Raw genomic sequence first — 25,428 nt, 5'->3', positions numbered from 1 at the left:
TAGATATAGCATAGTAGCAGCCAGTGGCAAGAGCTCTTCTGGTCATGGGGAATCTTATCACTGGAACAGGAATCAGGCTCTTACTTAAATGGAGTGAGCTGCACAGGAGGGTAAAGGAAATGTCAAGTCTAGCATTCTTTGGTTGTTGACTGTCATTCAGAAGTTGGGCTGGTTGCATAATTTCACTGAAAATAAACCTGTTCAGCACATTTCGGCAACTAGAATCCAAGCTCTTAGCTTTTAAGTATCATTCAATGATGGCCAAGTGGCAGATAATGGTGCCAGTGACAGCACAAGTGAAATAATTCTCTCCTTATAAAAATGGTGACCAAAAGGCCGCAGCCAGGAACCCACCACACAGTATCTCTTTCTGAGGTTCTGCTGCATCCTGCTGAGATTGGAGTCATTAGATAGGAGAATGAGCGAGGAAGAGTCTTGGGAACTCCCACTAGTGGCATAAAAACCTCCAAACTTAAGTTATTATTACTCTCAGGAGGAGAGTGATAGGGAGCAGGAGGTGGGCAGACTTTCACTCATAAGGAACTGGGGAGGTTGCAAGAGCACTTTGAACAGAAATCTGATGAATCATTGGAACAATGGCTCCTGAAGGAGTAGTTTAATGTAGCCAAAGCTGACACTTTCTACAGCTGAGTTGCATAGACTTGGGGAGCTTCCTGGGGATTTACTGCTTGCTCAGTCCTTACAGTCAGCTAGGTCAATTAGATTCTTCAGATAAGGACTGCCCTTTGTCCCTTTTTTGTTGCTAAGATAGGGAGTTATTGGCCTGTGGCCCCATAAAGATGAATTCCTGTTGCAGCTGGCCCCCCCAGGGGATCTACAAGGAGAGGGGGGAAGTTCCTAGAGTAAATGGGTTTGATAGATTGGAATGATACACTCTCCACTCACCCATTCCTCTGCTTGCCTGTGTGGAGCTCCACAGACTTTACTTTTGGGTTTCTCCCAGTACATAGCTTTAAAGTATGAACTGATCAACTTTGAGCAGGAATCTGTGATCACTGAAGCTAAAGGAAATACTCCTGTCACTAGTGATCAATAAGTGCATTGGGAATGGGAGGAGGAATTGAAGAGCTCACCACCTTGTTAGGTGAGCAGAGGAAGATGACACTCCTTGAGATGAAGAATCTGCTGTGGTTCCAGAAAGACCAGACTGATAAAAAAGTAATTGATGGCTAGAACTTGGGGTTGTTAGTAAAACTTTACAAGGAAATTCAGCTATACCTATGTCTATGGTAGTGACTTTAACCCCTACCCCATTTGGATCATTTAAGAGACTATGGAATGAAGACAGGAGATTTACTTCTCCTGTATAAAGGGGCTTTGGAGAGTCGGTAATTACCTGGCCATTTAAACAATGCCTATGCAGGTTATTGTGGGTAAAGTTAGATGAAAACCCTTAAAGTTGCCGAAATGACCTGGTGTAGTTAACAGTAAACAATATCAGGTCCACAGGGGATAAAAGATGTTCCTTTTTTAGTGATCGAGTTGAAGAGGAAGATTAAATACTTTGTTATATTAGATCTCCCTTTCAACAACCCCCAGTTGCCTGTGTGAAAGATAGTTGCACCTTGCATTGTATAGTAATCTAGAAGATGTTGAACAAGGACATCATGCACATGGCTACAGTTGTTCTTGACATTGTTAATGCCATAGACTAGGTAGTCCAGACCCAGAGTGAGTGGTGTGGGTTTTATTGATTTTTCTGATTTTTTTTCTCTATCTCTATACTAGTCAGGAACATTTTCCTTTCACTTGGGAAGGAAACCAATATACTTTTACTTTCCTTCTAAAGGGGTACCTGAACACCCTTCTGCCCCTCCCCCTTCCCTGCTCCTGACCATTCCTGCAAACTACCACATTACGATGGGCAGAGACCTTAAAGAAGCTTCCATTCCAGTGAGTATTAATGTATACTGCTATAGTGATGACATAGTGTTGATCAGATCAGATAAAGCTGTGGTGGCAAAAGCCCTAAGATATCAGATTGTGATACAGTAGTTGGAGAAAAACAAGAGGATTCTAGGCATTGAGTGGAATAAACTACTGCTCGGTGTACTGATGGCTCTTTCTGCTAGGGTCCTAGTAAGTCTAATTTCCCTGATCCTTTTCCTTCCCTAAATCAGAATTTCTTTGGTCTTGAGGTACTTGAACTCTTAGAGAGAACTTTATACTGCCTGAAGAAATAGCTCAGGTGCTCCTCATTTGGTAGGTTTCCTTTTCTTTGAGGGGGCTGAGGAAATTCCTTTCTGTAAAGGGCTTGGGGAATGAAGGAGTGGAATTATTGGGAGGCATCTTGCTAACAGCACAAAGGAGGTGAAACTGTCACTATATAATTATGATGAATCTATGTTGACTTGGAAGAAAGTAGGATCCCCTAGATGACGTGGTGATAATTATGAGTACCTGAATGCTGGTGAGGGACAATCCTTATTTAGGTGCAGTAGAAGAAGGTTGCAGCCTGCTCCACAGAGACTGCTAACTGGATAAAGATTTCATATCATTCCTCTGACATGACTCTCAGGGAGGGGGAGATTTTGGTAGGTGGGAGAGGGAAAACTGAATGGGTGGTGGTATTGAAAGACCCTGTGGTTTTTAACTTAGATCCTAGGACAGTCTGCATGCAAGAGACTAATGACCTATTAGCCACTTTACTACAGATGACCCCAATGTGTGAAGAATAATTGCTGCGTGTGTCAGGCATATCATCATCTGAACTGTGTGTGATATATCTAGTGCTGCTCTGGCTCATAGTTATCATCTTTTAATTAGGAGAATCGCTATTAACTGAAATTATTTGGCATCTTCTACCACATAGACCACATTGAGACTTTCTACTTGGTCCTTCTGAAGAGGTGATCGTGAGAGGAGGAAAAGCCCAGGATTTCTTACTTTTGTTTTACTCCACCTCCCCCCCCCAATTTTTAGGGTGCCTGGTGGTGGTAGTGGGGGGGGAAGCTGTGTTTTTTTTCCCTTTAGTACTTGCCTAGTCAGGGAAGGGCAGCTAGATGTCAAAGTGCATAAAGCTCTTGGCCTGGAGTTGAGAAGATCTGAATTTAAATGTGGTATCAGACACTAACTGTGTGGCTTTTGGTAAGCTGCTTAACCCTGTTTGCTTGAAATGACAAACCACTGCAGTATCTTTGTGTAAAAAAACCAAAAACCAAAAACCAAAATGGAGTTAGGAAGAGTTGGACACAACTGAATTGAAAAGCCAAAGAGTATCATCCATTTAAAATCTTAGAAACATTTAAATAATGCTTGAGCCTTAAAACTTTGTCACTGTTATTGATGTGGGCTGAAATGTCCCACAAACCCTGCCATGTAGCTGTACACAATCAAAAGAACAGGGAAACAATAACTAGTTGATTAGAATGGAGCCATCTTTCATAAATAAGACATATGAGTTGCTTAGATTCACAATTATGGAGAACTACTCACATCAAACTTTAGACATAGCCCAGGTCCTTAAATAGGGGTCTCTGGACAGCAAATACAGGGGGTTTAAGTTTCCCAGTCACAGGGGACTTCAAGCAATGCTAAATTTCCACAATCCCTGACCTCCTTTGGAGTATGTGAAGAATCAGGCAAAAATAATCTAAAGTTGCCCCAGGGTATTTAGCATATCATTAGCATTCTATTTACATTGTGGTTTGACCCATCCCCACAAGTGGGCAAACAATGAACCACGGGTAAAGCCATCCAGAATAAAGTGGACCCATGGGTAAAGGTGACAACAGTTCCTTGGAAACAGCAGGACAACAACCACCCAAACAAATGATTCCTTCCTCAGTAACTAATCAAGGTAAAGAGCATTCCTGAGAATTCCTTACCTTCACTCTTTACTCTTTCCCTCTCTCCCTTTACTTATCACCCCTGCTTATCTTAATTACTTACTATACTAGCTACTCTGTTACTATATTCTCATAATAAAGCTTGTTTCCTTGGAATGGAGTCAGAATGATTTTTTCCATAAGACCCAATAAGCATTAACCCAATCAGTATAGTACAGTGATGTCTAGCACTGGATAGTACAGACTCTTGTCTGGGGTAAAGGTGGGATCAGGCTGTGGAAGGGGGGCAGGGTGCATGGTGTGGCACTCAGTCTTTGGTTGGGGACCAGCATAGTACCCCATCTAGGGGGTGGGAGCAGGGCCTGGCACTCCCTCTCTAAAAGGTTCACCAAAACTGCTATAGTATGTGAAAGGCAGGTTAAGACCTAAACAAGTGTCAGGGTCTGTACTTGATTGACTAGGGCAGTAGGAGGCAGGTGAAGGGAAGGGGTGGGCAAAACTAAGTCAAATTTCCTTGGAGTCTTTATTCACTTCCCTAATGTTCTCTCCAATTGCTCCTTCACTCCAGGTCTCATCTTGATGCCCTTAGCCCTGCCACCACACTGAGGTCTGATCTGCCCAGTTCCCCTAGGATCCCTACAGTAGTTTTTCCTTTCCCAGCTTCCCATAGTCTGGTCTGTCGAATTCCTCCCCTTCTCCAGTTCTCATCCTTGATGCCTTGCCCCATCATGGTCCCATCTGCTCAATATCCCAGTGGTCTCTACAAATCTCCTGTGCCCCCTCCCAGACCAATTCCTACCCCATCTCCACTTTGTTTCCCAGTGGACTCTACAGTCTCTTCCCCTACCCCCTCCATCCCCTCACGGTCTTGTCCGCCCAGATCTCTCCTAAGCCTTTTCTCCGCTCCCTCCCCACTTCCCCTGGGAGGTGGTGCGTCCAGAGGGGCCTCTAGAGAACTGGGCACAGAAATGGCGTCGCCCTCTTGGTGGCCGAGGCCTTTGCCGCGCTGTGTTTACGTGAACTGTTTCGGCTCCCATCCCTGCGGAAGGTCGATCTTCTATGAGGGCCTCGGCTCGTGGAGGCTGCAGCGACAGGAGGCCGGGAAGGAGTCCCAGGAGGTGGAGGCAGTGATGGCGGCTGCAGGTCCCGGAGGCAGCTCGGAGCCCTCTCAGCCAAAGGCAGGAAGACCTCCGGCGCCAAGACTGGGAAAGGAGACACCGAAGGCTCACAAGCCTCCCAGACTGCGTGGCCGGGCCGCGGGGAGAAGACAGGGGGAGGCTCTGAGGGCCGTGGCGGGCGCCGGGACAGGTGGGAGAAGAGGAATGACCCTGGCCTGGCTCAGGGTTGGGGTGGAGAAGAACTGGGCCTAAGGCCCCAGTCCCCCAGGCTTGCGACTCAGGAGTCAGGAGTGCCTGAGCCAAGGGGCTCCTGAGCCTGGGGCTGCGGTGTCTCCCCTGCAGCGGGGCCGCCAGAAGAGAGTGGTCTTTGCCCCTGAGCCACTGGCCTTTAGCAAAGGTTCATCACCTCCCTGGGTCTTAGTTTCTAATCTTTAAAATGGGGGTGGGAAGAGAGTAAGGTAGAACCAGATAGTTTGTCAACCCGGGATTTCCTCATTCTAAAACAAATATCCCGTTAGCGATCTTTTATGCCTGTTTCAGATTAGATTAATTTAATCATATTTGATTATAAAGTGTCTTAAAATGTTGGTCTTAATCTTTTATTCGTTCTTTGTTATTATATTTTTTAAAAAATCAAGTGATTTGGGGGAACAAAACCTTGGTCTGGTGACTTGGGAGAGAAAAAGTTTAGCTGAGACATAACCCTTGCCTTCCTGGAGTTTAGAGTCAAATCAGTTGATGATAGATTATAGTAATGAACAATATTAAATGCTAAGAGAGGTACAAAGCAAAGTTTTGTGAGAAGTGTTAAAGAGGAAAGATGGAGTAAGAGATCCTGGATTCAAAACCCACCTGGGCCCTTTTCATTAGCGTAACTTTGGGCAAATCAAGTCACTCCTCTCTACTTCAGTTTTCTTCATTTGTAGAATGAGAGTGTTGGACTAGATGACTTCAGTGGTCCCTTAAAAGCTTTAAATCTATTATCCTGTGACTTGGGAGAATAGATTCTTGTGACCAGGATGGTAGAAAGGGAATAGAACATTAAGGACTTTCAAGGATGAATAAGATTAAAATTGTTTTTAAACTTAATTTTACTTTTTAAAAATTAACAAATATTTATTTTCTCTCCCATATTACCCACTTCTAACAATGGAGGGAAAAAAGGAAAAATATTGTTGGTCTAAAGTTTTTCAAAATTGTTTTTCTTTACAGTGTTATTCTTACTATTTAATTCTGATTGTTTGCTTTACTCTCCATCACTTTATAGAAGTCTTCTCAGGTTTCTTTGAAAATGTCCCCTTTATCATTTCTTACAACAAAACAATATCATCTCACACTGTTATGCCATAATTTGTTCACTTGCTAATTAATAGCTACCCTCTTAGGTTCCAGTCCTTTGCCACCAAAAAAGAGCTGCAATAAAGATTTTTTAGATTTAAGTACTTTTCCTCCTCTTCTCAAATACAGACCTAGAAGTCACACATCCATTTGGAATTTTATCTTGATATGTTCTTCTATACCTTTCTGCTACTCTGCTTTCCAGTTTGCCCCTCTCAGACTTCTTTCCTAAGAACTAGTTAATATCCTTGACTTCATCCAGTTTCTGTAAAGATGATGTTTTGAACCTAAGCTCTGAATTTATATTTATCCCCCTGAAATTTCATCTTATTTGATTCAGTCTTAAGTTCTAGTCCATTGAGATGTATTTGGATGTGGGTTCTATAATCTATCATATTAGTTATCTTTCCTAGTCATGTGATTTGCTTATGTGATAAGTATGCTATCCCTTTTAGTCAGAACAAAATGTTATATTCCATATACAGGTTTAAGGAAGAGGTTAGGTTAGAGAGATCTTGCTGTAAATCAGAGTTCTTAATTTGGAGTCCATGAACTTAAAAAAATAACCAAAAAACAACTTTCAATCGATTCCATTTCTTGTGTAGCCATGTGTATTTTCTTTTATGTATTTAAAAACATCATTCTTAGAAGAGGTCTATAGTCTTTACCTGACTGCCAAAGGAATTTATGAAACTAAAGGTTTAAGAACTGTACCTAAGATAACTGAATCATTGATGACTAGTTTTTGGATCTGGTCATTCAACCAGTTTCAAATCTACTATCTATCTTATTCTTATGCATAAGGACAGCAAGAAGACTTTATCTTAAGCTTTATTAAAATCTAGGCATACTACATCAGCCTCATTCCTTTGATTGACCAGCTTTATAATTGTACAAAAATAAAATAAATCCAGAATGATTGTCCTTGATTAAGTCATTAAGTGTTCATTGCTTCCTTATCTAAATGCTCATAAGCCATAACTATAAAAAATGTCTACTAGAATTTTGCCAGAAATAGAAGCTCAATGATTTCAGTGACTTTGAAATTTCAGACTTCATATGGCACCTTCCATTTAAAAAAAAAAAGGAAACATTTGCTCTTCTCTAGTCCTTTAGTATTTCTCCCATCATTCAAACATCACTTGTAGTGGGTAGCTAAGCACTCTCAACTACCAGTTTTTTTCCCTCAGTACCCTAATGTATAATCATATGATTTGAACTCATTGAACTCTTATTTTTTCTTCACTTAACTTGAATCTCCACCTTGTACTAACCATCTCTGCTTTCCTCTTCCTAGTCCAAAGATCCCTCACCTGGAGAAAGAGAAAACCAAAATTAAACAAGTTAAGTAGGTCAACTTTCTCACCATCATACATTATTGTCTTTCCCTCTATCTTAAAAGAGCGATACTATCCTTTCTTTAATCCTCCTTTACCCCCCTCAAAGATCAAAACCAACCAGCCAGTGAAACAACCAAAAAGCAAAATACCTTGTTGTTAGCCTTCACCTTGACCAGTCAGTTCACTTGAGGCATTGAATCTCTTTACCACATTCTTTAACTCTAATGTAGTTTTTGGTTTCCCTTTCAGCTTCTTGTTCTTTCTTTTTTACGTCTTTAAAAAAATTGAGTTTGTTGATGTTTTTCTAGTATTTTTACTTCTTTCTTTGTCAGCTCCCTTTTCCCCATCCTCATTGAGATAGGTTTTTTAGCTCAAAATCTTAAAACACTAGAAGTCAAACAAAAATTATAGTTACAAATAATAGAGCTGAAACTCCTGAAGTCATCTAGCCCATAAATGTCAATATATGGCCTACTGCCACCAGAATCAGATTAAAATATAGTTGGGGAATATTTAGCAAAATAAAAATTACAGTCAATCGTCGAGAATATTATTGTGTAATTTCTTAAGTCAACATGCAGCCTGTAGGGATCCTTATCTAAAGGTTAGTAGCTCTTGTTATTTGAGTAACACCACTGATTGTAGTCCAATCTCATGATTTGCTCATGAATAAACCAAAACTTAGAAAAGTTTGATGAATTTGACCATAGCTCTTAGGTTAAGATTTAGCCTTAACTCTGTCTTCATAGACGAGGAAACTCGAGTTCAGAGAGTAGTACTGATTTGATGAAGGTCAGCTGCATCACCATTGGCAAAAAACAAAAGAATGTGAGCAACCAGGAAACTTTACTGCCACTTCTGTCTCACAGTAGAAGTTTAATCCTGGATTATAGACTACTAGTGTGTTCTATTAAGTCAGAAACTAAGAAAGCTGTCTTAAAAATTTGTAAATCCCCCAACAACTGACACAATGCTCTGTATGTAACACATGCTAAAAAGATGTTTGTTGAGTTGAACATAATTCCATTCTCCCCAACCTTTACCTCAGTTAAATTTTTTTAAACAATTTTTTATTATTAACTTAAATCACCAAAATACAAAAACCATTATAGAAAAGGACTCTGTATGAAATTGAACTCAGTATTATTTGTTTTTTTTGAACATTTATTAATAATCATTTTTAACATGGTTACATGATTCATGCTCCTAATTTCCCCTTCACCCCCCGCTCTCCCCCCACCCATGGCCGACGCACATTTCTACTGGTTTTGTCATGTGTCCTTGATCAAGACCTATTTCCAGATTGTTGGTGGTTGCATTGGTGTGGTAGTTTCGAGAGTATTATTTGTTTTTTAAAGAGTGTATGTCAAAAATTTAAAGTTCTGGTCCTCAGTTTTTATATGCTTGGACTAGATAAAGCCTTTTAAAAAACTTCGAGCACTTGTCTTAGTTTTCTTATATGTAAAATGAAGGGATTGAATTAGATGATCTTTAAGGTTCCTTCTATGTCTAAAAATCTATACTTCTACTATTAGAAAATGCTTAGATACTAGGGGCAGATGCTTTGCCTGTTGTTCTTAGACTTTAATCTATTAGAGCAATGCTTAGTGTTTTTACTTCAAAGTATGGAAACAAAGCATACAAAGAAAATTCCTAGATGCATTACGATATGTGTCTGTTCTATTTCTATTCTTTCAAAGATGGAAATCTCTAAGTTGTGTGACTAAGTTATATGACAATTTCGTTATCTAACTCCTTGGATCACTTTTTTAAAATCTTGGTTTTTTGTTAGAAAATGTCAGTGATGCATTTGAATTCCACATACCTTTGAATGAGGCTGGTAAAATCACAAAGAAGAAGAAAAAGGTAAGATTAAATATAGAGATGAAAGCCACTAGTTAATTTAGTATTGCACTAAGGGCAGATGCCCAAAGGTAGCCAAAATAAAAGAATTTTAAAAGTTTTGGAAATAATTTTTTGAGACGAAAAAAGGAACTTACTTGAGTAGAAAAATCAGCTTTTTTGTGGAAATAATAGTTCACTTAATAATTGAAGGGATGGGGTTGGAAGGTCTATGACTCAAGTTTGTCATTTGTGAAAGGGATTATAAATAATTCAGAAAAACATAACAGATAATTGACATAGTTCAAGAAAAGAACTATATATTTCATAGGAAAAGGTTACATCTTGCTGTGATATTCTTTTTAGTGTCCCTGAGCTCTGAAATGAACAGCACATTTCTTAGAGATGGAAAAATTCCTAGTTTGGAAATCATTAGAAATCAGCTTGTTTCACAGAATCATATGGTTGCCAGTAACCTCTGAAGTTATCCATCTTGCACCAGGTCAACAATGCCCAACAACATTTCTCGTATGTAACTATCTAGTCTTTGCTTAAATACCTATAGTTGAGTGTGGAGAGTTGAGGGGAGGGAATTCTGAGAAAGCTTATTTTACTTTTGAATAGTTATATCCAATTAGGATTGATTGTTTAATGTCCCTTTAAATTTTCTGTTCTGTATGATAAACATTCCCACTTCATTTAAATCTTGAATCAAACAGTAAACATTTATTAAGTAAGTACTATGTGCCAGATATGTGAATTTACATTCTACATATACAGGTATGCTATACACATGCATGCATATATATGTACATATATGTGTACACATATAGACACAGAATTGCAAGGTAATTTTTTGAGGGGAGTGAGGGGATTGGAAGCTGAAGTGATTAGGAAAGGCTCCATGTAAAAGATGGTAAAACATGTCCCATGGGCTTTAGTTTCTTGACAAGGACTTCATAATCCTTGGCAGTACTTTCCAAATTCGTTCTAGAAATATCATTTGTCCTCAAATGAATCTCTGGAAGTATATAGTATAGTAGTTATGAGTTTGGTTTATAAAGTTCTCTTCATATCCTGAGGAGACAGTGAAACTCCCATTTTTAATGTGAGACCAATAGATAGATGCCAAGATATTTTTAAGATATTCCTATTTGCAAATGACATTGTGCTGATTTCATCAAACCTAGAATATCTATAGAATCTCTTTAAGATCCATAGTCATGCAAGAGTTCTACTAAACTCAGACAAAAACAAAGGGTCAAAGATTACTTATTATCTAAGATTATGAAATGCAGTTGGGTGGACAAATAATAGAACCTTTCCATCAAAGCATACAACTTAGATATTGCATATGGACAGTGATCTGGACTGGAAATTGAACAGAAGGAAGAAATTGGGCTAGATTGTCTTTGGGAAATTGTATGGCACTTTTATAGCTTCAAGTATTTTTCCTGAAACTAAGGCTTATCTCTTTGATACCACTGATCCATTGATGTATGTCTGAGCATCATAAAATATTAAAATTCCAAAAAATTAAAGTTTCATGTCATTCAAAAGGTAATGGAGAATGGGAGGGTGAACATGAGTAGGCTGGAAAATGTGACAGATGAGGAATTTTTTTAGAAGCAGTGTAAATTATGTCATCAAAGAAATGTATGACAAGAAAAGAAAAGTGTGGGATGGCATGTTTTAAGAGCAAGCAAGTATAATCATACCCTACATTAGTATACATTCACTTCCAAGATATCCTGAGGAGAGGCCTAACAATTTTAGATGCACCCTTTATGGTGAATTTTGAACATGATTAGAAATCAAATAGGACTCAGATGAGATGAGTAAACATTCATGGGTTGAGATCTGTACCACTGGAGAGATTATCTACACTTTTGAGGTCACAGATTGATTGAAGTAACCTAGCAAAAAATATGTTATTATAAATGAGGGCTCTTCTAAGAGTAACAACTACTATTGAATTTTCTGACAAGGGAATTTTTAAGTCTTATTTGAAAGTAATTATCTTTGAATACAACTATACACATTATGCTTTTTTTATGAAAGTTGAATTCTATGAAACTTTAATTGGTGAAATAAAAAGTTATCTAATATGACATTCTAAGTAACAGAAGTAAATAAAAAGGAGAAAACTATTAAATTTCTCTTAGAATTTTCCTTGCATTATAGCTTAAGAAAACTGTATATTTGTAATTAGGATAATTTAAAAAAATCAAACTAAAGCTGTTCTAAAGGTACAGAATCTTCAGTTAGGAAGGGAATTCAGAAGGAATCTAGTCCAACCTGTAAGTGAATAAAAATTCTTTTTGACAACACATTTAGCAGGTGGTCTTCTGGAACTACTTGAAGACTTCTAGTGAAGGTAAACCCCATAAGATAACTCATTCAACTCTTGAGTAGCTCTAGGGGTATCTGGGGTGTTCAGGGAAGACTAGCAATTCTGATGTGAGGGTTTGCTGAGTTCTTTTCAGGGCTGCTCATTTAAAAGTATCTACTTTTCACCCAACTTTTACCTGTGGGTTTAAGAAACTGTAGTGTGCACAGTGGCCACAGCTCAGGAAAATTGTCTCAGCAGAAGACTAAACCAGGTTGAGGGTAACTGTCCTCAAACCTATTGAAGAGATAGGGGGATGTCTACCTCAAGAATAAGAAGACTTCCCCCTTCCCACAGAATGGGCAGAAGAAAACAATTTGTTCCAATGGCCATGAAAGCAGGTGCTACAAAGGGCTTAAGTTTGCCCGGACACCAGATACCAACATTATCCATTGAATCCTGGGCCATCTCCAGATGATACATCCTGACTTGTCTTGCCACCAGACTTGGATGACTGGAAGAGTGAATGAGGTTGACTTTTCACAACTTTGCTTCACTTAAATCCAATTCATGAGCAAGGAAGGGTCATTGGACCTCTTTGAAAGGAGGGATGAACAAATCAACAACTGCTCTAAATATCGGGAAGTTTTTCCTTATATGAGCCTAAATTGCCTTAATTTATACCTTCTACTCATTCCTTTTGATTTTTTCTTTTTATGTCAACAAATTGAACTTCCTTTTTTTATCAGTTGAAAAAGGTAAAGTGATTTGCCCACATTCAGACATATAGTAAATTGTACAAGTGGCATTTTTGAATCCAGTTCTGCCTTTTAGTTCATATGAGCTCTTTCCATTATACCATGAATCCATTCAGGTTTATGGTTTATGGTCTTTGGTATTGACATGTAAAAAATCAGTATTCAGACAGGTCAATTTTACAAAATAAGGAAATAATGAGTCATAACTGGTTCTGTATGCCTATACATACCTGACTTTTCAAAAGAAACCTCATTTAACATTGGTAGTAGAAATGCTGAAATTTACTTTAAGTGAATGATGTACCACCTGGAGATGGATTATGAAAGCATCAATGCAATGTTGGAGAAAAACTCAAGGTAGGTTTTAGGTCTATGTTTCAACAATGAATGAGAATGCAAAGAATATTCTGATGAACATGCATCATGGTTGAGTTATTCCTTAAGAATGAACCTCTTTAAAGGTTCTCAACTAGTTGGCATTCCTTATGGTGTCTATCTTTTTAGCATGCAGTATGGGACAGTGTACACAAAGTGATTTCCAAGATGCTGAAAGAAAATGAAAAAATCAGAGACAGAATGAACTTCAAACAGGGTTGTTCTGAAAGTAGGTAATACTTTATTTAAGATTGAGAAACTTCTATTATAGGTTTGGTCACAAAATAAAGGTGTTTGTACTTCAGCAGCTCTCATAATTGTTATGTGCAGAGTGCATAGTCACAAATTTCTGTTTCTTGTAATCATTACTCTTTTTAATTAAAACTCCTTTTACTGTATTTTTAAAGTATTGTGTCTAGAACTGGTGGTGGGGGAAAGGTGTTTATATGAGTGAGAGATATGTTACTAAGTGGAAAGGTATTCATTCTATTTAAAGTATAGCAGGCAAATGAAACACTTGTTTTTTGAGGTATAAATATTTTAAAATATTGCACTTTTTGACTTCATCTAATGAAGTAAAACATCTTGTCACTTGTGTGAGTTTTTTAGAAGTCACTTTTTTTTCTGGATACCAGTTTTTTCTTATATAACATGAAGCAATTAGACTAAATGGTCCTCCAAAGGCTTTTTAAATGTATCATTTCATGTTCCTTCCTTAAAGACACACTACTACAGCTCAAGCCCTTGAATGATAGCCTTCATGCAGCTATTTCTAAATAATGAAAGTACAATGTTCTTTTTAAGAATGTATTTAGAATATTTTTCCATGGTTACATGATTCATGATTTTTCCCACTCCCCCTTCCCCCCCAGGAGCTGACAAGCAATGCCTCTGGGTTATACATGTATCATTGTTCAAAACTTATTTCCATGTTATTCATATATGCAGTAGAGTGATCTTTTAATATCAAAACCCCATTCATATCCTCATCAAACCACGTGATTGATCATCTACTGTGTTTCTGCTCCCATAGTTCTTTCTCTGGGTGTGGATAGCATTCTTTCTCATAAGTTCCTCTGGATTGTCCTGGGTCATTGAATTGCTGCTAATAGAGAAGTCCATTACATTTGATTGTGCCACAGTGTATCAGTCTCTGTGTATATGGTTCTCCTGGTTCTGCTCCTTTCACTCTGTATCAATTCCTGGAGGTCATTCCAATTCACTTAGAAATCCTACAGTTCATTATTCTTTTCAGCACAATAATATTCAATCACCAACAGATACCACAATTTGTTCAGCCATTCCCCAATCGAGGGACACCTCTTTATTTCCAATTTTTTGCCACCACAAAGAGTGTGTCTATAAATATTTTTGTACAAGTATTTTTCCTTGTTATCTCTTTGGGGTACAAACCCAGCAGTGGTATGGCTGGGTAAAAGGGTAGGTATTCTTTTAAAGCCCTTTTAAAGCATAGTTCCAAACTGCCCTCCAGAATGGTTGGATTAATTCACAATTCCATCAGCAGTGTATTAGTGTCCCAATTTTGCCCCATCTCTTCCAACATTTATCACTTTCTTTTGCTGCCATATTGGCTAGTCTGCTAGGTGTGAGGTGATACCTCAATGTTGTTTTAATTTGGAAAGTGCACTTTATTAATTGAAGTTATTGCAAATTAGAATTGTTAATGTAGGTAGATTATGTTCAGAAATAAATATACCATGTTAAGAAAAAGATAATTTGGTGTCCACAATACTTGGGCATGGGCAGGGCCAAATTTAGCTGATAACTGTTTTGAATTTATTGATTATTTTTTCTTTAGAAGAAAATCTTAACTTTAATAGCCTCATATAACTATAGGAGAATATGATTGTGTGTGTTTTTCCAGTAGGTTCAGTAATATTTTCTATTAGGTAATCAGTAAAAGTGAACCATAAGTTTGTTCTTACCATAAAATAGTTGAGTACAAAATTCCAGTTAATACATTTAAAAGGAGGAAATATGTTTATAAGGAGTGAACTGTTAGGAACTCATTTTCTGTTGATCTGACTTTGTCTATAGAGATATTGTTCATAATAACAAAAAAGGAAAAAGAATGCTGCTACTGTGAACATATATAACTTTTCTGATCTAATTTTAAATTGAAATGGCATGGAAGTTTACCTTACCTCTTTTCATCTCTTTTAAAAATAAGATGAAGATAAGAGTAACTATTGGAAATAGTGGTTTTTTTTTGTGAAGATAGTAAAATGAGCCACCCAGGGAATGTCTGGGCTTCAGTGGCTAGCTGGACCTATATGATGCATGCAGTCTAGGAAAGTCTAGAAAGAATGATGGGAAGAAGTCAGATGTTTATGTGCTGAGAAATCAAAAAGGAAGGGATGAGGGCCTTGATCCTGATATGGTATCAGAATTTTGTATGCAGTGTATTAGTCTCAAAAGAAATCGAGCAAATTAAACAGGCTCATTTAGATATCTAAATACAGAGATGGAGACAAGCAATAGAGATTAAATGATGATGAGCTGTCCATGGTATGAATCTTTGGATTGATCTCTGGATCTTATTTAAACAGTCTAGTAGGCATGAGAACATCTTGAGAGGAAGAATGTTTTTCTTTGCATTATTAAATGATGACTGGATAAATAAAGTATTTATTAGCACTTAATATGTACAAAATGTCATGCCACATCTTGGGAATACAAATTTAAAAAATAAGAGTCACTACTCTCAAGGAGCTCATATTCTAATGAGGGAGACAACACATATGGAAGGTTTTAGCTGCAAGTTAGAGATGGGAAAGTTCCATGGCATTAGGTTGCAACAGAAAAGCAGATGTTAATACTTCTTCTGGAATGTCATTTTCACTGGTAAACTTTTATCACTTTCTGATGCTGAACCATTTCACAGTGCCAAGGATTTGGCTAGTAAAAATTTCCTTTTCATCAGTAGTTGTAACTATAGTGCCTATGTGGATACTTGCCAAGCTGCATATCCACAAGGATTGCTTTTCAGAGTTATGGCTGGGGACACCAAGCTAAAGGTATTGCTTTTTAAAGGCTTTTGGCTTCAGGGTCTTGGGCTATCTACATCAAGGCAATAGGTTCATGGTTGAAATACTGTTCAAGGTAGTGGCGCTGGTTTCACTTGCCTGGCACTTGTTTCTCCCTTAGTATACCATATTCCTTCAGCTAGGCTGATTTGCCTGCCCTAGATGTGGCAGTTGATTGGTAGGTGGTGAAGATGGCTAGCCCCTACTCTTAGGAATTACTTCATTGGATGATATAATTGAGGGTTCGGCTGGAAGCAGGTCAGGTCAGATAATCTAGGGCTGCCACTCTTAAATATCTTGAGTCTATCTGACTGTTGGTAGTTGATCAGTTGGTGGTGGTGGTGATGAGAAAGATAGACCATTTCTCTATCATGCTTTCTTCCCTTAACAATGGTTGTGGGCACTGGGCTAGAAACAAATATAGTGTTTTGGGGAGATAAGAGGAAACCACTAAATGAATATAAAATTTCTAAGGCATCAGGATCATCATTATTTCTATCAACTTTTGCAAAAAGCCATTCATTGAATAAAGAGAAAATGGCTTGGTGATTTCTAGAGATGAAACTTTGAAAAAATAAACAAAATGAATTCTCATCATCAAGTGTTTTATATCCCTGCCTCAAAGTGCTTTATAGAATATACCAGAATGTCAAGGTGACAAATACTAAGGAATAAAAATTGATGAGTGATTTAAAAATCCTATTCATGAGGGCAGCTGAGTAGTTCAGTGAATTGAGAGCCAGGCCTAGAGAAGTGAGGTTCTCACAAATCTGGCCTCAAACACTTCCTAGTTGTGTGATTCTGGGTGAGTCACTTAACCCCCAGTACCTAGCTCTTGCCACTCTTCTGTCTTAGAATCAAAACATTATATTAATTCTAAGATAGAAGGTAAGGTTTTTTTAAACCTATTCATAGGAAAACCATTATTAAAGAAGTGAGATTTTCCATATGTTCTTTATTCATCCTAGATGGTGACCTGGCCCAAAGTAGAGAAGATGAGTCTTCTCTTCTCTCTGGGTGAGTACTAGTGTAGATTATAACTTGTGAGTTAAAATGTGGATGAATTTAATTTTCTCTCTTTTACTGCCAAATTTCTGTTACTTGGGGTTTGCACCTGTTGCTTGCTTTTATTTCTTGAATTAAACATTTATTAAGCGTCTATTGTATATAAATCATAGAGCTAGGTATTGGGTGAAATATAGAGATGAATGAGTGATAAAGTATTTATTAATTGTTTACTATGGGCCAGGTACTGAACTAAGTGCTGGGAAACAAATACAAACAAGCAAGACAATTCCTGCCCTCAAAGAGCTTAAGTTCCAATGGGAGGAAACAAAAGGGAAGTCAGAAATCAGTAGTACAAATATAGGATACATATATTATACAGTAATATTTTTTGGAAATGACTGGAAACTGATATAGAGGCTACTTCTGGGCAAAGTAGGGCAAAGTACTTGAAATGAGCTAGATAGAGCTTATAAAGTAGGGATTGTAGATAAATAGGGGAAGAAATATATTCCAGGCATAAGCATAATATTGGAAAGTCAGGGAGGTAAGACATGCTGAATATAAATGTGATATTGGATATTTGGGGGTCCTTGAACTAATTTTGAGGCCCCCTGTTCTAAACTTCCTGTGGACATTTAGATCTCTTTCAAACTACATTTCCCATGATTCCTCTTGCATAATCAGGTGGGCAGGAAATATAATAATGTAAACAGGAGTATAAAGACTGAGGATGGGATTGGTACTTCCTCTTGTCCACCTCAGGAGTAGGAGCCAGGATGGGAGGAGGATGCAACAGGGCCTGTGTATTTTGAACTAACTCAACAGGCACGTGCCTTCATTTTTCTAATGGCTTTCAATAAACCCTTTGAAACCATGATATTTTTAATTCTGTCACTCTATATTAATTTTATTTCTTACATAAGGCTGGAGGGAGGAGTGCTGAATATAAGGAACAAAACGACAAGTTCAGTTAGTCTCTAGTGTGTATGGTAGGGAGCAGTGTTTAATAAGGTTGAAAAATTAAGTTAGGGCCAGGTTGTAAGGAGTGCTAAATATATTTAAAAATGACTTTATATTTGCTCCTTTAGTTTACACGAATTTATTGATTAGAGGATTTGAGTGTCTTCAATTGTAAAATGGGGTAATAACAGTACCTCCCTTGCTGAGTTTTTGTCAGTATCAAAGGAGATAGTATTTGTGCAGTTCTTAGCACTCTGCCTGGCATATAGTAGGCACTATATAAATGTTTATTCCCTTTTCTAGCCTCCTTTGGTCATATAGCATTGCAATGTCTATTCTACATCTGCTGAAAATATAAAATATTTCTTCATGTCACTGCAAGCTTGAATTCTTTAAAATACACAGTCATTATTAATTACTCAAATTCTTAATCAGTTGAGAGATGTTCCATTAACCAATTGTGTAAAGCCTCTCTATTCTAACAAGCTAGCCCTTCCAAAAGCTAACTCCAGTATGTCTTTCCAAACTTGTTTATTTAAATTTCCTATCTAAATCTACAAGAGGAACATTCTAATTCCAGCCTTCTGCAATTATTTTTTCTCATGTATTTTAAGTCATCCTTTCCAACTAAGCCTTACTTTTAAATCTTGACATAAAATTTTGTTTTTCCAAGAACATTTAATCTTTCCAAAGAACTTTGTGGGCCTGCTCAGAATTACTATGCAAGTAAAAATTGCTTTCCCTGATAGAATGTAAGCCCCTTGAGGGTGGAGAAGGTTTAGTTTTTGTCTTTGTATTCCCATTGTTATGCATTTTGCCTCTAGGTACTTTATACATGACAACCCTAGATAGCATTTACATATTGCTTTAAGATTTACAAAGTATTTTTAAATGTTATTTAATTTTATCCTTATAATAATCGTAGGAGAGAAGTGCTATTATTATCCCCTTAAAATAAGATTAAAAATAAAAGTGGTGAAAAGAGAAAAGAAAGACTGAATGTAAAAAAAGACTTCAGGATGGAGGAATCTCAAAAACATTGATCATAAACAGACATGTCAATAGGAAAAACATAACAACTGAAGGAAATATAGCTTCTAGATCTAGTAAACCATTTTAGGCAAATAAATACTGCAAAACAAAGGAAAATGATCCAACATTTGATGAGGCAAATGACCCTGAGAAGTAAAGGAGAATGTGGAACCACAGCATGCTCTTCCTGAATGGCTTAAAAGAGAAATGAGAATTATCAGAGCAGAATTTATGTCCTACAACAGCAAAAATAATGAAAGTAGAAGACCTTGAATCTGCAATAGCAACCCTCACCAAAGAAACAAAAGAATAAACAATTGATTGGGAATGCAATTTTATAGAAGTTAAAGACAATCTAGAAGAAAAAAGCAAAAGAGAACTGAAAAGTCTACTTGACCTGAGAAGGAGGGAGTTGGAACCTCTGCGGAGCAAGTGGCACCTAGAAGAATGGGAGAACATGGATCCAGAGAGGAGATTTCTAGAAAAGTTTAGAAAAAATAGGTTATAGATATTGTGAGGAAGATTAGATTAGTTAGTTAATGTAAGAGTTGTACAACATTTTAAAGTAATATTTTCATTATTTAGCAAGGTTATTTCATACCTTGTAATTCTCTGATCAGAAAATGCCTGTGTTCTATGTCTTAGCAGTAATGCTTCCACTTCATGTGGGCACATAATTGTTAATGGGCATCCCAATACTAGATCAACAGTTTTTTTCACTAACAGAGTTGTGGCAGCTACACCTCTAAGACATGGTGGTGCACTTGCAGCTATTGGGTCCAACTGAGCTGAATAATAAGCAGTTGGACGCTGGTAAGGTCCCAAAGTTTGGGTTAAAATACCTGAAGCTACTCCTCTATGCTCATGTACATATAAAGTAAATGGCTTGTTATAATCTGGGATGCCTAGAGCAGGAGCAGATAAAATAGCTTGTTTTAAATTTGATAGAGCTAAGGATCATGAATCATAGAATGAGGGTCTAGAAAGAGAAGATGGATAATGAGAGTGAATGAAATCCTTTTTCTAAAGTGGCACAAAAAATAAAATGAAAAAAACCCTAATTAACAGTACTAGATCATGGGGAGGAGAGGAAGGTGGAATCTACCTGATAAACTGAAAGGAAAAAAGAGGAAGTAGAAATCTAAAGCCAGATAAAAAGCAGGGGAGAGGAACTAATATGCCCCTCAAAGAAAAGGGATCAAATAAGAAGAGGGGATCAGAGCTGAGGCGATGAGAACCAGTGGGGAAAAGGCCACCTTAAAAATAAAATAATTGAAGGAATAGAGTACTTTGTTAACAACAGAATAAGGGAAAACTCATAATTTGAACGCCCAATTTTAGAGAGAGAAGAAAATATATACCTAATGCTTATAACTTTAAACATAAATAAGCTAAACATTCCAATAAAATGAAATAGAGTGACATATCAGCTAAGAAAACAAAACCCTACAAGCAGCTGCTTATAAGAAACACATTAGAAAAACAGAGATAAAATAAAATTCAGAATAGAAAAAAATTTACTATGCATCAAATGAATTAAAAAAGTAAAGAGTTGCTATTATGCTATCAAAGCAAAAGCATTCAAAAAATTAAAAGGGATAAAGAAACTATATTATTCTGAAAGGAGTCATAAACAACAAACCAATAGTAATAATAATTTTATATAGTCCAAAATTCAAGAAGATATAGATAATAACGCAACAATGATAGGAGACCTCAATATCCTTCTATCAATTTTACACAAGTCTAACAAAGTTAAAAGGGAAAATATGGAACCCTTCAAATTTCTGGAGAAAGTAATCTTAAAAAACATGATAAATTCCAAATGAGATAACAATAGAATATACATATTTCTTAGTACCACATGGAACTTACTTGAAATTTGATCATGTACTGGGCACATAATGCAAACAAATGTAAAAATATAGATATAATCAATTCATCCTTTATAGACTATAATGCAAGAAGAAGAGAAATTATTTCAGGGGCCTCTAACAAAAGATACAGACCCAATAGAGACTTAACAATTAAATTTTAAATGATGAAGTTGCCAAAGAAAAAATTATAGAAACATTAGCTATCCAAAAGAAAATGATAATGATGAAACAACATGCCAAAATTTCTGGGATGAAGCTAAAACAGTCCTTGGGAAAAATCATATCCTTATAATTATGTATTAACAAAACAGAAAAATAGAAGATTAATGAACTGAATATGCACTTAAAATTGGAGAATTAACAAACCTAAAATAAGCACAAAACATATATTAAAAATTTGAAGGGGGAAAAGATAAGTTGGAAATAAAAAAGCCATAGAAATGATGAAACTTAAAAGCTATTTCTTAAGATTAATAAAATTGATAAACCTTTAACTAATTTGACTAAAAAGAGAATAGAAAATCAAATAAATACAATAAATAAGCACAGTGAAATCACAACAAAACCAAAAGAAATAAAAATAATAACTAGAACATATGATGCATATGTTAACAACACTGAGAACACAAAAGAGACACCTTTAAAAACACAAAATATGGAGGCAGAAGATAAGACAGTTCTTAACCCAGTCTCAGAAAAAGAAATAGACTTAGTTATAAGGGAATTGCCAAAAGAAGGAAAAAAAAAGTAAAAAATCTGGACCTGGTGAATTCTCAGGAGAATTCTATTAAACTTTAAAAGAATAGTTAATATTCATACTCTAAAAAACTGAGAAATAACCATAAGAATCCTTTTATAAGACAAATACAGTTCTACTACCTAAACCAGGGAAAGATAAAATATGGAAAGAAAATTATAGGCCAATGTATCAAAAAATATTGACTTACAGATTTTAAACAAAATCCTATCTAGTGGATTCAGGAGGACAAATGGTTTACATTTATCCAACAATATCAGTCAATATAATCAAGTGAGATTATACCAGTATGGTTCAACATTTGGAAAATAACCAACATAATTATTCACATTAAAATCTAAAACATCCAGAACCACATGATCATCTCAACAGATGCAGAAAAATCTTTGACATAGTACAACACTTTTATGCTAAAACCCCTACATTGTGTAGTCATTTAATTACATTTTTTAATATCATGAAAAATGTCTAGAACCAAAAGCAATAACAATATTCAATGAGGTACACTTGATCTTTTCAAGTGAATATAGGAATAAAGCAAGGATGTCCATTCTCTTCACTCTGGTATAGTATTGGCTAAAGAACAGAGCTAAAGCAGTGGGAGTGACTAGACAAAAGATATTCAGAAATAATAGAATTCAGTAATCTAGTGTTTGCTAAAGTGAAAAACATACATTAGGGAAATTTGACAAAATCTGTTGGGAAAACTGGAAAACTGTTCTGACAGAAATTAGGCTTGCACAACACCTTATCCCATACTCTACCACCTAAATGAATACATAGCCTTAAAATTAAAGGTTATATTATATAAAAAAGATGATGTATTTCTCACAGGGATGGGTAAGAGATGTACTTTTTTAAACAAGAGATAAAGGTAATTAAAAAGCTAAAATAGATAACTACTTAACACTGAAAAGTTTGTGCACAGATAACATTAATAAATCTAGGATAGAAAGGAAAATGGTTGAATGAGAAAAAAAATCTTTGTTATCAAATTTCTCTGACAAGAGTTATATAGCCATGATTTACAAACAGTAAATTAAGTGGTCAGTGGTTATAAACAGTTCTTAAAGAATAACTGCAAAGTATTTATAGCTATATAAGTATACTCCATCTCACTAATATGCAAATCAAGGCAACTCTGAGGTTTCACCTTATACCCTGCAAATCGACAAAAATGGCCAAAAATGAGAATAATATTAAAAGAATTGTGAGGAGATAGCCACACAAATACATTGTTGGTGGAGCTATGATCTGATAGAGACATTCTTTCTCCTGAAGGGTTATGCTCATTTTTGTTAGGCAAATGATCCTTGGTTGAAGTACTAATTCCTTTGACCTCTGGAATATCATATTCCATGCCCTCCAGCCCTTTATTATAGAAGCTGCTAAAGTTTGTGTTATCCTAACTGTGACTCCACAATATTTGAATTGTTTCTCTTTGGCTGCTTGCAATATTTTCTCCTTGACCTGGGAGTTGTGGAATTTGGCTATAATATTCCTGGGAGTTGTCCTTTTGTAATCTCTTTCAGAATGTTATTGGTAGATTCTTTCTATTTCACCCTCTGGTTCTAGAATATCAGGGCAGTTTTCTTTGTTAATTTCTTGAAAGATGATGTCTAAGCTCCTTTTTTAAAATCATGGCTTTCTTGTATTCCAATCATTCTTAGATTATCTCTCCTGGATTGTTTTTCCAGTGAGACATTACACATTTTTTTTCTATTTTTTCATTCTTTTGACTGATTATTTCTTGATGTCTCATGGAGTAATTATTTTGCTCATTTGCTCAATTCTAAATTTTCAAGACATGTTTTTCCAGAATGAATTTTTGAACCTTCTTTTCCATTTGGCTAATTCTAGTTTTTAAAAAGTTCTTTTCATCAATGAATTTTAGTACTTCATTTTCCAAATGGCCAATTTTGCCTTTTAAGAAATTCTTCTCTTCAGTGCATTTTGTAGTTCTCTTAATTGGATTTCCCCCTCTTGTACCAATTAACTTATTCAGTTTTTAAGGTATTAATTTCTTCAGTATTTTTTTGTGTGCCTCCTTTAGGAAGCTGTCAAGTCTTTTCCCCATGATTTTCTTGTATCACTCTCATTTCCTTTCTTCTACCTTTTTTTATTTAACTTTTGAGTTCTTCCATTAATTCTTTTTAGGCTTGAGGGCAATTCATATGTTTCTTGGAGGTTTTGGATGCAGCAGTATTAACTTTGTTGTCTTCTTCTGAGTTTGTGTTTTGGTCTTTCTTATCACCAAAATTGCTTTTTTATATTGAGTGTCTTTGTTGTTGTTGTTGTTTTCTCTTTCCCCACCTTTTTTTTTCTTTTAATAATAATAATAAAAAAAACTGTTAATATTGGGATTTTTACCTATGGTGAAGGGAGAACTGTTTCAAGTTTCTTTGTGCACTTGCCTATAAAGCATACTCCAAATATAGAAAAAATATAGTGGAGGCATATTAGTATTCATTCCACTATATTTTTTCTATATTTGGGCTATACTAAAAATAGTAATGATTCCAAGTTTCAAAGATGTGCTTTCATGAGGGCATAATAATTAGGGTTGTATTTATTCACATTTTGATTAGTGTTGGCAGTAGTTAAACTGTCTTAAAAATTAACATTGTATATGTGAAAGTCTAAATCAAATAATTTTTGAGGAGATTCTATAAAGCTGTGAAGTCTGTATCTGCAAAAAAGCAAGAACTTTACCCTGTGTTCTTAGAGATGATTGCTTGCTTCAGTGTGTCTAGAAATGCTTGATGAGACTAGGCCAGTGATGGTGAACCTATGGTATGGATTTTAAAGATGGCACTCTGAGTATTCTCTGTGGGCACTCAGCCACCCTCTTCATCTCCCCAAGAGTTCATTATGAGAATGGCAGAGAGACCTGGGTGGAGCTGCTCCCCTCCCTCTCTCCATCATACCTGATGACATTTTTTCACATCCCTGCCCCTCTGCCCAGCAGCTAATGGGGAGTGCACAGAGTGCTCACAGGTGGGTGGCTCACAAGCAAGCAGAGCTGGAGGGGAGCAGAGTGCTCAGGCCACTCCCCTACCCCTTACTACACTCCCTGAGAACATTCCCTACCTCACCTGTCCCTCTGCTCAGCAGCCCAATGGAAGCATTTCTTTCCTCCCCTTTGTGGGGTAAGGGGGGGCAGGGCACACCCAACACTTGATGAGGGGGAGAGGCCTGGCATTCTGTCTCTAAAAGATTTGCCATCACTGATCTAGGCACTTATCATCAAGTACATAAATAAGTTGGTTGACAATACATTACTTTCTTAATAGTGCCTTCTATCTGGTATGAAATGATTCAATGATGAATCTGTAGTGTGGCATATTAGTTGCTTGTTATATATACATTTGGTTGGGTAAGGGGGATATCTTGAAAATGGAGAAAAATAGATAAAATTTCTTCTTTTTTTGTTATCTAGGAGAAACAACTCATCATGAAATGATTGATAAACACATTCCAAAACGGAAGAGAGAAAAATTAATGCATGGACACTGGCAACATCATTTGGATTTCATGGAATGTTTTAGTTTAGTTTCCTGGCATCTGGCCTGGCCAGTTAGCTTCTCCTACCCTTTACCCGACACCTTTAGTTTCATTCCAATTGCTAGTAAGACATCAGCAATTTTGGAAGGGCTTTGAGACTCCACCTACCACTTAAGAAGTCAAGTAGAAAAGCATTTTTTCCTTTTTCAAGATAAGCCTAGGTATATACACTTTGTTGACCCAGAAGATATTTTGTCTTAAATCCAAGGAATAAAACATTTCCTTTGGAAGTAGTGCCTGTGTGCTTGTCTTGGATGTCATATAGGTTCTTCAT

General features: G+C 36.6%; 1 protein-coding gene across 1 annotated transcript; it reads left to right on the top strand.

Moving 5' to 3' along the window:
• The first annotated feature begins 4,537 nt into the window (after positions 1-4,537).
• C2H5orf47 (chromosome 2 C5orf47 homolog) lies at positions 4,538-25,187 on the top strand. The gene is made up of 5 exons (XM_044659834.1): positions 4,538-5,117; positions 9,398-9,471; positions 13,039-13,138; positions 16,925-16,973; positions 25,030-25,187. Exons 1-5 carry the CDS (start codon positions 4,538-4,540, stop codon positions 25,046-25,048), a joined length of 822 nt encoding a protein of 273 aa, XP_044515769.1. The 3' UTR covers positions 25,049-25,187.
• The last annotated feature ends 241 nt before the right edge of the window (positions 25,188-25,428 follow it).

Source organism: Gracilinanus agilis, chromosome 2, assembly GCF_016433145.1.
Source record: "Gracilinanus agilis isolate LMUSP501 chromosome 2, AgileGrace, whole genome shotgun sequence".
Classification (NCBI taxonomy): domain Eukaryota; kingdom Metazoa; phylum Chordata; class Mammalia; order Didelphimorphia; family Didelphidae; genus Gracilinanus; species Gracilinanus agilis.
Note: the sequence above shows the minus strand (reverse complement) of the source record. Positions and strands in the feature narration are given on the sequence as shown.